The 17,713-nt window shown below is 42.3% G+C and overlaps 1 protein-coding gene across 9 annotated transcripts in view; it reads left to right on the top strand.

Moving 5' to 3' along the window:
• LOC111977383 (unconventional myosin-Ib) overlaps positions 1-17,713 on the top strand; it is a 139,395-nt gene that overhangs the window by 99,074 nt on the left and 22,608 nt on the right. For 5 of the 9 annotated variants that reach the window (XM_070448157.1, XM_070448148.1, XM_070448151.1 and 2 more), the window contains exons 12-18: positions 3,381-3,467; positions 3,652-3,723; positions 5,266-5,370; positions 6,909-6,971; positions 7,326-7,526; positions 8,229-8,455; positions 10,611-10,811. In XM_070448157.1, coding sequence (XP_070304258.1) covers positions 3,381-3,467; positions 3,652-3,723; positions 5,266-5,370; positions 6,909-6,971; positions 7,326-7,526; positions 8,229-8,455; positions 10,611-10,811 — 956 coding nt within the window. The remainder of the gene's footprint in view (positions 1-3,380; positions 3,468-3,651; positions 3,724-5,265; positions 5,371-6,908; positions 6,972-7,325; positions 7,527-8,228; positions 8,456-10,610; positions 10,812-17,713) is intronic. The other 4 variants (XM_024006822.2, XM_024006792.2, XM_024006845.2 and 1 more) reach the window with 1 other exon arrangement.

Below are 17,713 nucleotides of genomic sequence, written 5' to 3'. Positions count from 1 at the left end.
ATCGCCTTCTTCATTTCATCTGTCACATATCATTATGAATCTTACCGGCAGCCCCCAGTCACTTGGTGTTTCTTTACAAGCACACAGCAGCAAGAGACCGGAGCCTTGTGAGTCTCTCACTGTTGTGCATCACGCGCCAGGTGATCTAGTTACAGTATGTGATTCACAGCTAAATGTTTGCCAGCTAGATCTTCTATAACTATTAAGTTAACTGTCTAAAATGTGCTAAATGCTCTGCAGTTGTGCGTTTGGTTTGCTAATTAGCAAAGTGGTTAGCTTCACTTGGTAACAGCTGAGAATCCCATCCTGGATTAAGAGCCTTTCTGTCTATTATTTGTTTTGTGCCTGCAGCAAATTGTGAGTAGCATTTTTGAGTTGCTTGTGAAACTTTATGAGCTGGGATGTCTGTCCTGCATATAGTTTAGGTCAGAGACTGTATAAAATGTTCCCAATCCGCTCGTTAGCATTTAGATGACACAAGGTCGGTATGACAATCTGGATACCGCTCAAGCCTATATAGCAACACATTACTTTATTTACATAATCTATTTAAACATGAAAGTTTATATAATGTAATAATATATGCCACTTTTATCAACTTACAGTGAGTGGCAGTGCATGCATTTTAGTATGTGTATGTGATCCCTATGGGACTTGAACCCACGACCTTGACGTTGCTAGCACCATGCCCATACCAACTGAGCCGCACAGGACGACCAAAAGATCCTGTCATCATTGTATTGCAACACACTTCCTTTCATGATAGCACTGACAGACTAAGTCTTAGGGGCTGTTTCACACTCCAGTTGTGGATGGATGAGGGAGGACAAGATGAATTCCCTCTGACTTAGTTCTCTAGCAGCTAGCTAACCCCCCCCATCCCATCCCCACCTATTGTACATGGAAACATATCCATAATAGAAGCCATAATAGAAGAGGGGTTGGTGACTTCTCCCCTGGAAATGCAGAAGTAGGTCACATTGTGGAGGTTAGTGAGTTCAGGCAGCAGGCACATTCATGTTTTAGATGAGGAATATAAGCCAGTCTCCTCTCTCAATCCTGGAGGTCTGTGAGTTCAGGCAACATCCAGTTGGAGATGAAAAGAAGAAAGTCATAGAGGCTAGTCCTCGCCCTAGTCCTCTCTCTGTGCTCTGCAAACACAGCTTATGAAGGAAGGTAGAACGAAGGGATGAGCTTCATGTCTCCTGAAAATGATTTAAACATCCTTGGCAGATATCTGGTAGCCTGGTACCAGATCTGTTTGTGCTGTGTTGCCAACTTCTATACTCTTTGCGTTGACAATGACCATAGGAGTTGACAAGGCTGCACAAACAGACCTGCTTCCTTGAGACAGAGTACTACCGCCTGGTGCAGCTCTCTAGAGTCCATCAGAACTTATCTTAACAAATATCTGGCCAGGTAGCATAAACAGAAGGGTATAAAAAGGCCAGACGGAGACAATAAATCAGAGCACATTGGTTGTAGGTCTTAGAAGAACTATCAAACTAAGGATCACCAGATTATCCATAGCACATCATCACCAGTCCAAACATCAGCTCCTAGAAGTGTTTGTTTGTCAGGGAGGTTATGCCTGGTCCTGTCACAGTTCAACTCTTCCTGTGTGTGTGTGTGTGCGCGCGTGCGCACGCACGCACGAGTGCATTCGGAAAGTATTCATACCCCTTGACTTGTTCCATATTTTGTTACGTTACAGCCTTATTTTAAAATGGATTACATTGTTTTTCCCCCTCATGAATCTACACACAATACCCCATAATGACAAAGCAAAAAAACTTCTTTTTTTTTAAATTGTAAAAAATCCTAAACTGAAATCACTTTACATAGGTGTTCAGACCCTTTACTCAGTACTTTGTTGAAGCACCTTTGGCAGCAATTACAGCCTCAAGTCTTCTTGGGTATGACTCTACAAGCTTGGCACACCTGTATTTGGGGAGTTTCTCCCCTTCTCTGCAGATCCTCACAAATTCTGTCAAGTTGGATGGGGATTGTCACTATTTTCAGGTCTCTCCAGAGATGTTCAATCGGGTTCAAGTTGGGCTCTGACTGGGCCACTCAAGGACATTCAGAGACTTGTGCCGAAGCCACTCCTGCATTGTCTTTGCTGTGTGCTTAGGGTCGTCGTCCTGTTGGAAGGTGAACCTTCGCCCCAGTCTGAGCACTCTGGAGGAGGTTTTCATCAAGGATCTCTCTCTACTTTGCTCTGTTCATCTTTGCCTTGATCCTGACTAGTCTCCCAGTCCCTGCCGCTGATAAACCTCCCCACAGCATGATGCTGCCACCAAAATGCTTCACTATAGGGATGGTGCCAGGTTTTCTCCAGATGTGATGCTTGGCATTCAGGCCAAAGAGTTCAATCTTTATTTCATCAGGCCAGAGAATCAGCCCTGACCAAGGCCCTTCTACCCTGATTGCTCAGTTTGGCCAGCTCTAGGAAGAGTCTTGGTGGTTCCAAACTTCTTCCATTTAAGAATGATGGAGACCACTGTGTTCTTGGGGACCTTCAATGCTGCAGAAATGTTTTTTGTACCCTTCCCCAGATCTGTGCCTCGACACAATCCTGTCTCGGAGTTATACGGACAATTCCTTTGACCTCGTGGCTTGGTTTTTGCTCTGACATGCACTATCAACTGTGGGACCTTATATAGACAGGTGTGTGCCTTTCCAAATTATGTCCAAACAGTTGAATTTACCACAGCTGGACTCCAATCAAGTTGTAGAAACATCTCAAGGATGATCAATGGAAACAGGAAGCACCTGAGCTCAATTTCGAGTCTCATAGCAAAGTGTCTGAATAATTATGTAAATAAGGTATTTCTGTTTTATATTTTTAATACATTTGCAAAAATGTCTAAATGTGTTTTCGCTTTGTCATTATGGGGTATTGTATGTAGATTGATGAGGAGAAAAACACATTTAATGAATTTTAGATTAAGACTGTAACGTAACAAAATGTGGAGAAAGTCAAGGGGTCTGTATACTTTCTGATTGCACTCTACGTGTGTGTGTGGTTTGCATGAGGAATGACTGCCTCTCTCTACTCCAGTGTGGCTGTGTGCCAGAGAATGAGCCTTTAGTAACTATAGGGATATTATTTGGCCCACTCTAGGACACGCCTGCCTGTTCTGTTGTGGATGGTTGGAATGAGAAACATTCTACAGCTGGAATTATAGCTTGACTGATTGATGCCACTTTTACGTCCATAAAGACTTATTTATCGGAGCTCCACGGGCCCTGTCCCAGTTGACTGGTGAATGCTACACTACTACAAGCATTTGTCAGAGATATTTACTACAGCTATCTTTCTCTGTGTATGAGAGCACTGAAATCTATATACTAAGCCTTCATTTGTGATTTGCTAGGCTTACTATGCCCGTGATGCCCTGGCCAAAAACCTCTACAGCCGTCTGTTCAGCTGGCTGGTCACCAGGATCAATGAAAGCATCAAGGTAGGGCCTCTCTCCGGTCTCGCTCATGACAGTATATCAGCAAGGTTTGTCCACTATAATTCTACAAGCCCTTGACTATAAAGATGTAAGACCTTCCAAACTAGATGAAATGATTGTCATTAAGACAGGACTATAATTTTATGTGTATCTTATACTTTCTCTTTCCCTTTATTTCTTCTCTCAGGCTCAAGCAAAAACGCGCCACAAGGTGATGGGCGTCCTGGACATCTATGGTTTTGAAATCTTCGAGGTAAGAGTAATTGCACACGGTAGTGAAAGAGGTCGCCTAAATGAACAGAAATATGTCCAGAAATGACCTCACACCTCCCATCCCCCATGAGCAGAAGCGTCTTGTTTGCCTAAAACAAAGAATTTGTGTGGTTTTGTGACATAATACATTTGACATGAACAACTAGCAACTTAACTTCCACAGTGCCTCTTTAAATTGATCTCTAAGGTGCATGTTCCTAATATTCCTGACTGTTCCCCACTCATTGTGAAGTCGTTTCATTCCTTTCTCCTGAATGTTGTTGTCTGGTCCGACAGGATGGCGTAAGTACACCTGCCGAGGGCGTGCTGAGTGCAGTGTGCATGCTGTGATCTAGCTCAGCCCTTAATCCTAGTCTTAATTCAGATCCTATCTGTAACAGGACTTCCCTTGTGTTTTGGGGGGGATATGAAGGAGTACTGGTGTCTCTCTTAAGGGAAGGAGAGAACATACAATAGCAGAGCTATTCTGACGAGTGTATGAATTAGCCTTTTCCCAGATCTGTTAGTGCTGCCTTGCCAACTCCTATGGTCCTCATCAAGCAGAATGTTTGGTATGACAATAACCGTAAGGGTTGGCAAGGCAATGCAAACAGATATGGGACCAGGTTATGTATGAACATCCTCCTTCTGTTGCCATGTGGCTCCTTCTCTTCCTGACCAGAGGCCACCAGCATGTTCTTCATGCCCAGTAGTTATGCTGTTCTAACCCTCAATAACCTAAGCAAATGGAGTGATATTGTTACCTAACCCAAAGCTGCTGCTGTTAGCCAAGAGTCATGACTGGAAACTAAACTGGTCTTCTTAACTGATAAGAAAGGGGGATAATTTAGAAATTTAGATATTTTAAATTGTTAATAATCTTTTACATTTTATGCCTGTTCACTGTCTTTGTTCGACACCTTTGAAATGAGCTACTGATAAACAGTGAAGCTTTGCCAAGATTAGTTAACATGCATCCATGATAAAAAACACAGATATGACTTTACTATCAGACAGCTATTTGTCCAAAGACTGTCTGTTGGGTTTGTTCAAGAGAGGTTGTAAAGCAATAAGGAGGAATGCCAGTCAAAACGTTTTATGCCCTCATTGTCCTGGCTGTATGGTACTGTAACTAGCATTGCCACACATGTATAGTCTGTTCCCACAGTAGTCTGTTTGTTTGAAAAGAGACATATTCTTTGTTAGCGTGACATAACAGTGAAGGAATGGGGATCAAGGAATTTTTGTCTTTTTTGGCATTACCCTAGTGGTATCCAACAAGGGAGCCGCAGGGGGAGAACAGGACCTGGGAGTGACCCGAAAGCTTATTGGAAGGTTGCATGTCAACATAGCAACAGGTGGTGACAGATGGTGGCATTTCACAGTGTCAGACAGGCAAGAGAGGACAGCAGTCAGTGTATTAGAGTTTTCCCCCCAATATGTACTGAATGTGGTGCGATGTGGTACCCTGCTGTGTGCATCTGGAATTGTAAAAATGTTGCCTATTTAGAACATGAGTCTAAATGTTGTCTTTGGGGGTTCTCTACAGGACAACAGCTTTGAACAGTTCATCATCAACTACTGCAATGAGAAACTGCAGCAGATATTCATCGAACTGACGTTACGCGAAGAGCAGGAGGAGTATATCAGAGAGGTAAACTGTGCCCTCGTTCACCTTACTGGGGACAACAAGGGTGTGTTCACTAGGTCATATTGTAGATTTTTAGTGTGAAATCTTTCATAAAGGACAACAAAAATTAGTGTTTCTTATTGGGACAAATCGTGGTAGTCCCTCCCTGTTTCAGTGTGTTTTCTTCCCTTTGGTGCTTAATGAACTCAACCCAGTCGTTGCACTCTAATGGCATGCACTCAGAGGAGAGCGTTGCCCCATAAAGCCATCCATCTCTCACTGTTCACCCCCAGCCTGTCAGCCTCTTTGTGCCCCCCTGACACCTAGTCTACATTCCACACATTGACAGGCCAATTTGTAGTGTGAACCTGGCTTGTCATGCAGTGTTTGGGTAGGTCTGGGTTGTGATATTGTCCTTGCCAATATCAGTCTTTCACCTTTTGCTTTCCCTGTTTTCTCTTTGTCTCTGTCTTGCTCTTTCACTCCTTCCTATTCTGTCTATTTTGTCCTAAATTTCCTATTGTCCATCTCTATCTTTCTAGTCCCCTCTTTCCATCCCCATTCCTTGCCCTCACCCTTCTCTCCTGCTCTTTTCACCATCTTGCCCTTTCCTTCTTCTCTCGCTCTTTCTCTCTTTCTCTCTCTCTTTCTTTCTCTCTCTCTCTCTCTCTCTCTTTCTTCCCCCCCTCCTTTGTGGGCTTTATGGACGGAATTGATCCTTCACTCCAGCAGGGGTAAACACACTTCTCCCCCTGGGGCTCAGGCCTCTGTTTGCTTTCAGAGCTCTGAGTATGTGAGTGCTGCTCCCTTGACCTCCCTTCCATTATATTCCACTGCCTGGCCTCCCTCCAGACCAGTGCATGGGAAAATACTACACTGTGGGAGACAGGAGGGGACAGGGGGCAGGACAGTGGGGACCACTGACCAATCAGGATGCGGAGTCCACATCCCCAAATGGCTAACCCAGCCAGCTCCTTTCCTCTCCCCCAAACCTGGACTCCCTGTTTCTGTCACACAGACCAAGTCAGCCAGAACCACCAGTTTCCAGCCCCAATATGACGTAAAGCTCCAAAGCCTAATCCAAGGCCTATGGTTCGACACCATTTGTAGTCTTGAGTCTTGTGCTCTTATTGAATTGTATATACATTGAATAGAAAATCTATTATAAGGACTGTTACTGTATAAGGCCCAACCAAGCTGCAGCTGTGTCAGCCCATGAAAACAGAAGATCTATAGAAAAGGTAAATTGTCTAACTCTGACTGAATAGCTTTGGTCAGTCAGACCAGGCAGACGTTTTAGAGGCTATCAGACAGATAGCGAACTGCTTAAACAGTTCTCATTCCTTAATCTCTTGACTTCATGGCCCATTGGTTAGTTGTCTGTCTGAGATTATAGAAGGTCAGTGACTTTCTCTTAAACCACTCAGGTCTGTATAAGTAAGTCTAGATGAGGTCAGGATTACGCTACAGGACAACGCTTTCTTGGCAGAAGTGAAAGTTTGTGGAAAAAGTGAATAGTGACCGCTCTTTAACCTCTTGACATCTGTTCTTGTTTGTGACAGGACATTGAATGGACCAACATAGAGTATTTCAACAACGCCGTTATCTGTGACCTCATCGAGAATGTAAGTAGGTCTCCCTTAATGTCATCTGATTCTTGTAAAGCAAAAAATAAAATAAAAGATTTCCCATGTCTTATTGCTATTGACAGGACATGACCACCCTAAAGATAACTTTGTGCTTTTTTCACAGTTAACTCTGTTGTTTAGAATATTTACATTACTGTATCTTGAATTTAGAATTTCTTATGAAGAACCTCTCTAAGAAACCTCTCCTCCGCCTCTGTCTAGAAACAGAATGGTATCTTAACCATGCTGAATAGACCGTTGTTAAAAATAATTGTAAAATCCTTAGTTGAGAATTACCTGTTTAATGTCTTAAGAAAGTATTTCTAAGAAAGTCCCCTCTCTTTATTCTAGAACCAGAATGGAATCTTGGCCATGTTGGATGAGGAGTGCCTGCGGCCAGGCACAGTGACTGACGACACCTTCCTAGACAAGCTGAACACCATCTGTGCTGAGCACCAGCACTTCGAGAGCCGCCTCAACAAGAACTCCAAATTCCTGACAGACCACAGCCTGCCACACAGCTGCTTCCGCATCCAACACTATGCTGGGAAGGTACAGAGGAGGAACACACACACCTTGCATATCATCAAATACTTGATTGAGCTTGCACAATGCAACCAATTGAATAGAAAGTGCAAAGATCACACAACTGTCACTCAAAGTATTTGAAAGAAAACCAATACTATTTAAACCCAGGTCTGCAACATCTTCAAAAATGATGGGAATGGGACAACATGGTATACATGTCATCACTGGCCAGGTGTTGAGACAGGATAAATACTGATTATAGTCACCATAGCAGAGCAGAGCGTGCAGATTTGGGTTAAGTGCATTACCTGGAGGGTGTCACATGCAGTGAAAAAAATATCGCTATTGCATGGGATTTCCTTGACACATGATTGGATCAGAATAGCCAAGAATATCTTCAGCTTTAAAGATTCTCTGGGTTAATAGATTTATAATCCCCGTTTGGTCAACATGCACCACGGACAGTGATGCATTTTTATGAATCAATCCACAGCAAACATTTCCTCAGGATGAGTTTAGGGTTGACAATAATACACTAGTATGACAACTACTACTACAAAAACATCACGTACATGGGCACACACTTTTACTGGATTCAGAAAAATGACAAGAAAGAAGTTGTCTTAACAGAAGTTCATTTTTATAGTTTAAGGACGACAACAGCTATGTTTTGTGTGTTGTATCTGACTGTGTTAATCTGTTCATCTTTTGTCATCTTTTGTGTAGGTGCTCTACCGTGTGGAGGGCTTTGTAGACAAGAACAATGACCTGCTGTACAGAGACCTGTCCCAGGCCATGTACAAGGCCACCCACAGCCTGATGAGACAGCTGTTTCCTGAGGGAAACCCTGCTAAGGTCAACCTGAAGAGACCCCCCACTGCAGGCTTCCAGTTCAAGGCCTCTGTAGGGGTACTCATGAAGAACCTGCAGACCAAAAACCCCAACTACATCAGGTAAGCTTCCATTCACTCTGAGGATCATGTATTCTAAAGGATCATTATTTCACCACTTTTTCTCCCCAATTTTCGTTGTATCCAATTGGTAGTTATAATCTTGTCCCATCGCTGTAACACCCTTACGAACTCGGGAGAGGCGACGGTCAAGAGCTGTGCGTCCTCCCAAACACAACCCCGCCAAGACGCACTGCTTCTTTGACACAATGCCCGCTTAACCCAGAAGCCAATGTGTTGGAGGAAACACCGTACACCTGGCGGTCGTGTCAGCGTGCATGCGCCCGGCCCGCCACGGGAGTCGCTAGAGCACATTGGGACAAGGACATCCCGGCCGGCCAAACCCTCTCCTAACCTGGACAACGCTTGTGCACCGCCTGCAATGCAGCCCGGGATCGAACCAGGATCTGTAGTGACATACAGTTGAAATCGGAAGTTTACATACACCTTACACATACATTTAAACTCAGTTTTTCACAATTCCTGACATTTAATCCTAGTAAAAATTCCCTGTCTTAGGTCAGTTAGGATCACCACTTTATTTTAAGAATGTGAAATGTCAGAATAATAGTAGAGTGATTTATTTCAGCTTTTATTTCTTTCATCACATTCCCAGTGGGTCAGAAGTTTACATACACTCAATTAGTATTTGGTAGCATTGCCTTTAAATGCTGTAACTTGGGTCAAACGTTTCGGGTAGCCTTCCACAAGCTTCCCACAATAAGTTGGGGTGAATTTTGCCCATTCCTCCTAACAGAGCTGGTGTAACTGAGTCAGGTTGTAGGCCTCTTGCTCGCACACACTTTTTCTATAGGATTTAGGTCAGGGCTTTGTGATGGCCACTCCAATACCTTGACTTTGTTGTCCTTAAGCCATTTTGCCACAACTTTGGAAGTATGCTTGGGGTCATTGTCCACTTGGAAGACCATTTGCGACCAAGCTTTAACTTCCTGACTGAAGTCTTGAAGATGTTGCTTCAATATATCCACACAATTTTCCTCCCCTCATGATGCCATCTATTTTGTGAAGTGCACCAGTTCCTCCTGCAGCAAAGCACACCCACAACATGATGCTGCCACACTCGTGCTTCACGGTTGGGATGGTGATCTTCAGCTTGCAAGCCTCCCCCTTTTTCCTCCAAACATAACGATGGTCATTATGGCCAAACAGTTCTATTTTTGTTTCATCAGACCAGAGGACATTTCTCCAAAACGTACGATCTTTGTCCCCATGTGCAGTTGCAAACCGTAGTCTGGCTTTTTTATGGTGGTTTTGGAGCAGTGGCTTCTTCCTTGCTGAGCGGCCTCTCAGCTTATGTAGATAGGACTCGTGTTACTGTGGATATAGATACTTTTGTACCTGTTTCCTCCATCTTCACAAGATCCTTTGCTGTTGTTCTGGGATTGATTTGCACTTTTCGCACCGAAGTACGTTCATCTCTAGGAGACAGAACGCGTCTCCTTCCTGAGCGGTATGACGGCTGCATGGTCTCATGGTGTTTATATTTGCGTACTATTGATTGTATAGATGAACTTGGTACCTTCAGGCGTTTGGAAATTGCTCCCAAGGATGAACCAGACTTGTGGAGGTCTACTATTTTTTTTTCTGAGGTCTGGGCTGATTTCTTTTGATTTCACCATGATGTCAAACAGAGGCACTGCGTTTGAAGGTAGACCTTGAAATACATCCACAGGTACACCTCCAATTGACTCAAATTATGTCAATTAGCCTATCAGAAGCTTCTAAAGCCATGACGTCATTTTCGGGAATTTTCCAAGCTGTTTAAAGGCACAGTCAAATGAGTGTATGTAGACTTCTGACCCACTGAAATTGTGATACAGTGAGTTATAAGTGAAATAATCTGTCTGTTAACAATTGTTGGAAAAATTACTTGTCATGCACAAAGTAGATGTCCTAACTGACTTGCCAAAACTATAGTTTGTGAACCAGAAGTTTGTGGAGTGGTTGAAAAACGAGTTTTAATGACTCCAACCTAAGTGTATGTAAACTTCCGACTTCAACTGTAGCGAACACTGCAATGCAGTGCTTTAGACCGCTGTGCCACTCGGGGTTTCCTGAGTTGTCTCAACTCTGATCCACTGATTACCTTTGTGTGACCATGCATGTCCATGCCTTAGTGTCTGTCTGTTTTCCTCAGGTGCATCAAGCCCAACGATAAGAAGGTAGCCCACATCTTCACCGACTCGCTGGTGTGTCATCAGGTGCGTTACCTGGGCCTGGTGGAGAATGTGCGCGTGAGGAGGGCTGGCTACGCCTTCCGCCAGCCCTACGAGTCCTGTCTGGAGCGATACAAGATGCTCTGCAAGAAGACCTGGCCCCAGTGGAGAGGACCCGCCAGGTAGGACCTCTGCTCTGCCTGAACAGAAATGCTGTATTTATTATCTGCCTGTTCAGAATATTGTATTTACCATATGATAAACCTAGAGCAAATATATTTACCTCACTCTTCCTCATTCAAATCAAGGAAATAACACCCTTTTTTAATCAGCAGTTGTCACAAAGTGATATTACAATAAAGATCTGAAGATCTGTCATTCTATGTTTCTCGAAGTTGTGGATGAGCAAGGACATGGATAATATACATCTCAGTTTTTTTTCACCATGTATCGTCAAGACTGGACTGTAGCATCGGGTAAGACAAAGGAGGGAGGGGTGTGTCTTTGTAAACTGCAGCTTGTGTGCTATCTCTGTTAGAATACCACATGATAAGCTGCAGACCATAATGTTAACCAAGAGTTTTCATCTATATTTTTCGTAGCTGTCTATTTACCACAACAAACTAATGCTTGCACGAAGACCTCACTCAATGAGTGCGTCGCTTCTCGTGGACGGTGATTTTAGTGCAAGGAAACTGCATTATCTCATTTTTACCAGCATGTCACCTGTGTAACTAGAGGTGACAAAACTCTATCACTTTTACTTCACACACAGAAATGCATACAAGGCTCTCCCTCGCCCTCCCTTTGGCAAATCTGACCATGACTCTATCCTCCTAATTTCTGCTTAAAGCGAAAACTCAAACAGGAAGTACCGGTGACGCGCTCAATACGGAAGTGGTCTGATGAAGCAGATGCTAAGCTACAGAACTGTTTCGCTAGCGCAGACTAGAATATGTTTCGGGATTCATCTGATAACATTGAGCAGTTTACCACATCAGTAACCGGCTTCATTAATAAGTGAATTGACAACATCGTACATACATATCCCATCCAGAAGCCATGGATTACAGGCAACAAATGCACTAAGCTAAAGGCTAGAGCTGCCGCTTTCAAGGAGAGGGACACTAATTCGTACGCTTATAAGAAATCCCACTACGACCTCCAAGCCATCCAACAGGCAAAGCGGCAATACAGGACTAAGATCAAATCCAACTACGCCGACTCTGATGCTCGTCGGATTTGGCAGGGTTTACAAACTATCACGGATTGCAAAGGGAAACCCAGCCACGAGCTGCCCAGTGATGCGAGTAAGGCTGTTGCGGTGACCTTATTACTGCCACACCAGTAGTCATGAGTCATGACCGCAGTCAAATTCCATGTGACCGCTGAGTCACACTAATCTCCTTTTGTGCACTCTGGACACGGGTTGGTAGTACCCAACTCACTAACGAGCGCCTAGTGGCCTGGTACTCAGAGCTCTATTGTCGCTCTAACCACTCTGATATCAATGCAAATGCAATCGAAAATCATATCAAACACTTATCATGAAAAGAGTGTCATGCTTTTAAAACTAACCATTAAGGTACATTTTTTGACCTCACTGTGATGATCAATTTGAAGAAAAGTTTATCAACAGGTTGAAACTGAGTGGAAAACATGGTCATTGTGCATTTTGTTACAAAGCCAAACAATGAAATGGACAGCACTTTCTAAGGTGATGATTAATTCACAGCATTTAAGACGTTGCACGTAGAACACCCATATGCATATTACAGCTTATGGATAGGCACATATATGAGCCCAAGCCCTTCTTTTTCAAACAGTAAATAGCCTATAGTCGCATCATGCAGCCCATATACATTTTGATTTCTAAGACATTGTAAGGTTTATCATTCACAACTGAATGAGTCAAATAACTCTAAATCTAGTGTATAGGACCTGTTTCAAATGATCACTTTTACACTCAATATAGGCACTTCATATGTGCACTCGCTCTGGAATGGGAAAAATATCCTTTATTTTTTTCAGCTAAGTTCAATTATAGTATTCTTACTATGAAATCATATAATATAAAATAATGGTATGAGACTTAGTGGTTTGTCCTTTAAAAGTTGCAGCGCACTGCGGCGCAGCTTGCATGGTGCCGCAGAATTCAATGGCATGTTATTTAAGTTTAACCACTGGTACCATTTAATGCTAGTTAGTGCTAGTTTGACCACCAGAGGGCATCTTTGAGAAGCATTTGATAGCCTTCAATAGCGGCTGTACTAGAGAATTGAATACCTTTTTTTGTAAGAACATAGTATATGAGACTGATTTTAAGAAAAGTTTCTATTCCAAGAAAAATGATAAGCCCTCTTGGTTTCCGTTAGAATGGAACGGAAAATATGGTTACACTATGAGCATAACATTTCTACACCCTAATTTTCTAATTCTAGTCTAACTAATACCCAAATGGAGATTCAGTGAAAATAAAAAATCTCATTGAATTATCAAGACCAGTCCCTGTGCTTGTCTCAGAGCAGCGTGAAACTGTGCTAAAATAGTTGTAGGCTATTGCTTAAAATCCTATTGCTTCTAACTTCAATATGCTCTTTAAATAAATAACACCTACACCACTTTAAACAGCACATTACTCAACACTAGTGAGACTCATGTCGCCTACGGTAGGCCTACAGTATATTGAAAAATATGGCATGACTCTCTGCCAATAATTACATATAGAGGATTGGAGGATATTTCTGTAATTCAGTGATATTTATTCCATAGTAATTCATTATGGATCCATAACTAAATAAACATCAGCATTTTGAAAGAGTATTTTTATTATTATTTTATTAACGAAAGCATAAACATGCCATTATTAGTTACATTGTTTTAGTTTGAACATGCAGATTGGCACTAAGACCAGAACAGCGGGAACGTTTCTCTAGTCAGCTCCATTATTAGTGCAATGCCCCTTAAAGTGTTGTCCACCCCCCTCCTCCTCCTCCCTTCCCCATGGACTAGGACGGTCTTCTGTGCGTGGCTCTGCGGCCCATCCCATGCCCCCTGTCCTCGTGCCTTGAACCTCGCGCACTTTCAGTGGATTCAGCTGGAGAACTGCAAGGCAATCCCATTGTGCGCCACTTGGGAGCAATGACCAATATACAGTGGGGCAAAAAAGTATTTAGTCAGCCACCAATTGTGCAACAGACAAAATGAGGGGAAAAAATCCAGAAAATCACATTTTAGGATTTTTTATGAATTTATTTGCAAATTATGGTGGAAAATAAGTATTTGGTCACCTACAAACAAGCAAGATTTCTGTCTCTCACAGACCTGTAACTTCTTTAACCTCTAACGAGTCACAAACCCGGATCCGGGATCCCCCCCATCAAAAAAGCTGACTAGAATAGCCTAGCCTAAAGCCACAGGGATATCATATAATCAAATGTTCATGAAATCACAAGTCCAAGACACCAAATGAAAGATACAGATCTTGTGAATCCAGCCATCATTTCCGATTTYTTTAATGTTTTACAGGGAAGACACAATATGTAAATCTATTAGCTAACCACGATAGCAAAAGACACAACTTTTTTTTCTCCACCATTTTTTTCCTGCATGGGCAGCTATCACAATTTCGATTAAATAAAGATATACAGTGGGGAGAACAAGTATTTGATACACTGCCGATTTTGCAGGTTTTCCTACTTACAAAGCATGTAGAGGTCTGTAATTTCTATCATAGGTACACTTCAACTGTGAGAGACGGAATCTAAAACAAAAATCCAGAAAATCACATTGTATGATTTTTAAATAATTAATTTGCATTTTATTGCATGACATAAAGTATTTGATCACCTACCAACCAGTAAGAATCCGGCTCTCACAGACCTGTTAGTTTTCTTTAAGAAGCCCTCCTGTTCTCCACTCATTACCTGTATTAACTGCACCTGTTTGAACTCGTTACCTGTATAAAAGACACCTGTCCACACACTCAATCAAACAGACTCCAACCTCTCCACAATGGCCAAGACCAGAGAGTTGGTAAGGACATCAGGGATAAATTGAGACCTGTACAAGGCTGGATGGGCTACAGGACAATAGGCAAGCAACTTGGTGAGAAAGCAACAACTGTTGGCACAATTATTAGAAAATGGAAGAAGTTCAAGATACGGTCAATCACCCTCGGTCTGGGGCTCCATGCAAGATCTCACCTCGTGGGGCATCAATGATCATGAGGAATGTGAGGGATCAGCCCAGAACTACACGGCAGGACCTGGTCAATGACCTGAAGAGAGCTGGGACCACAGTCTCAAAGAAAACCATTAGTAACACACTACGCCGTCATGGATTAAAATCCTGCAGCGCACGCAAAGGTCCCCCTGCTCAAGCCAGCGCATGTCCAGGCCCGTCTGAAGTTTGCCAATGACCAAGAAACAACTTCATAAGATGACAGTCTGATAACATATTATGGTATAGCATATGTTTTTTTTAGAAAAATGTGCATTTTCAGGTAAATCACAGTTCTACATTGCAGACTGCAATCTGAATAGCGTTGGAAGCAGCCGGAATAATTAGAGACCGACGTCAATTACCAAAATACTCATCCTAAAACATTTCTGAAAAAATACACAGCATACAGCAAATGAAAGCCCAACATCTTGAATCCAGCCATCATTTCTGATTTTTAAAATGTTTTACAGGGAAGACACTATGTAAATCTATTAGCAACCACGTTAGCAAAAAGACACCACTTTTTTTACTCCACCAGTTTTTTACTCCATCAGTAGCTATCACTAATTCGACTAAATAAAGATATATATAGCCACTAACCAAAAAACAACTTCACAAGATGACAGTCTGATAACATATTTATGGTATAGCATATGTTTTTTTAGAAAATGGCATTTTTTCAGGTATAAATCACAGTTTACCATTGCAGCCACTATCACAAAACTCACCCAAAGCGACTAGAATAACTACAGAGAGCAACGTGTATTACCTAATTACTCATCTTAAAACATTTCTGAAAAATACACAGCGTACAGCAAATGAAAGCCCAACATCTTGTGAATCCAGACAATATTTCAGATTTTCTAAGTGTTTTACAGCGAAAACACAATATATCGTTATATTAGCATACCACATGAGCTAACATCACCCAGCATTGATTCGAGGCAAAAAACGCGATAACGTTATCACCACCAAAATATATTAGTTTTTTCACTAACCTTCTCAGAATTCTTCAGATGACAGTCCTGTAACATCATATTACACAATGCATATAGAGTTTGTTCGAAAATGTGCATATTAGCATCACAAATCGTGGTTATGCTATGTAATCAGTCAAAACATGGCATGCATTCTGGCCGGCGCCATCTTGGGAGCACCTAAGTTTACGATTATTTATCGATTAGATTGACAAAAAAAATACAGTTGGACAGCTAATGAAAGATGCATTGTTATTAATGCAACTGCTGATTTAGATTTTTAAAATTAACGTTACTAGACATACAGTGTGCGTTACAGCCAGACTAGTGCCGCAATATTGTCCGAAAAATGCGTTTACATTTTTCCACATAAATACGGAATAAAATCATAAATAGTTCTTACTTGGACGAGCTTCCATCAGAATCTTGGGCAAGGTGTCCTTTTGTCCAAAAGAATCTTTGCTTGTTTGTAAAACGTCCACTTCAACTTCGGAACTAGCAGCTAACAGTAGCTACCCGGCACACACATGTCCAAATCCTCAAACGCAATACTACGAAAATTCCGAAAAAGCAATATACTCGCGATAAACTGATATAAATCGGTTTCAAATAACTTCGTTATGATGTTTCTAACACCTATTTCGAATTAAATCACAGACGGATATATCTTAGCCCGATAACAAGAGCTATTCAACATGCCATTCTGATGTCCCCTCTTGCGCCTTGGCGAGCGTCCAAAAGAACGTACATGTCACTCCATTGCCTTTTATAAACTCTGAGAAATACGTAGAGATTCCATTCCACTTCTCATTGGTTACTGACATCCAGGGGAAGGCGGTGCAGTTCATTTTGATCCATAGGGCACACACAGAGTTTTAAACTGATCCGAGATCAGAGCCTAGTTTCAGACCTTCGCATGTCCTGTCATGATTTTCGCTGTAGAAAGATTCTGGTTCACCCACAGACATAATTCAAAACGGTTTTAGAAACTAGAATTGTTTTCTATCCAATATAATAATAATATGCATATTGTACGAGCAGAATTGAGTACGAGGCAGTTTAATTTGGAGACGCAAAATGTCGAAGTTGAAACAGCACCCCCTGTAGTGACAAGTTAAAGAGGCTCCTCTGTCCTCCACTCGTTACCTGTATTAATGGCACCTGTTTGAACTTGTTATCAGTATAAAAGACACCTGTCCACAACCTCAAACAGTCACACTCCAAACTCCACTATGGCCAAGACCAAAGAGCTGTCAAAGGACACCAGAAACAAAATTGTAGACCTGCACCAGGCTGGGAAGACTGAATCTGCAATAGGTAAGCAGCTTGGTTTGAAGAAATCAACTGTGGAGCAATTATTAGGAAATGGAAGACATACAAGACCACTGATAATCTCCCTCGATCTGGGGCTCCACGCAAAGATCTCACCCCGTGGGTCAAATGATACACAAGAACGGTGAGCAAAAATCCCAGAACCACACGGGGGGACCTAGTGAATGACCTGCAGAGAGCTGGGACCAAAGTAACAAAGCCTACCATCAGTAACACACTACGCCGCCAGGGACTCAAATCCTGCAGTGCCAGACGTGTCCCCCTGTTTAAGCCAGTACATGGCCAGGCTCGTCTGAAGTTTGCTAGAGAGCATTTGGATGATCCAGAAGAAGAAGATTGGGAGAATGTCATATGGTCAGATGAAACCAAAATATAACTTTTTGGTAAAAACTCAACTCGTCGTGTTTTGAGGACAAAGAATGCTGAGTTGCATCTAAAGAACACCATACCTACTGTGAAGCATCGGGGTGAAACATCATGCTTTGGGGCTTTTTTTCTGCAAAGGGACCAGGACGACTGATCCGTGTAAAGAAAGAATGAATGGGGCCATT

Source organism: Salvelinus sp. IW2-2015, linkage group LG2 (genome assembly GCF_002910315.2).
Source record: "Salvelinus sp. IW2-2015 linkage group LG2, ASM291031v2, whole genome shotgun sequence".
In the NCBI taxonomy this organism is placed as follows: Eukaryota; Metazoa; Chordata; class Actinopteri; order Salmoniformes; family Salmonidae; genus Salvelinus; species Salvelinus sp. IW2-2015.
This window is presented reverse-complemented; position numbering and strand designations above follow the sequence as displayed.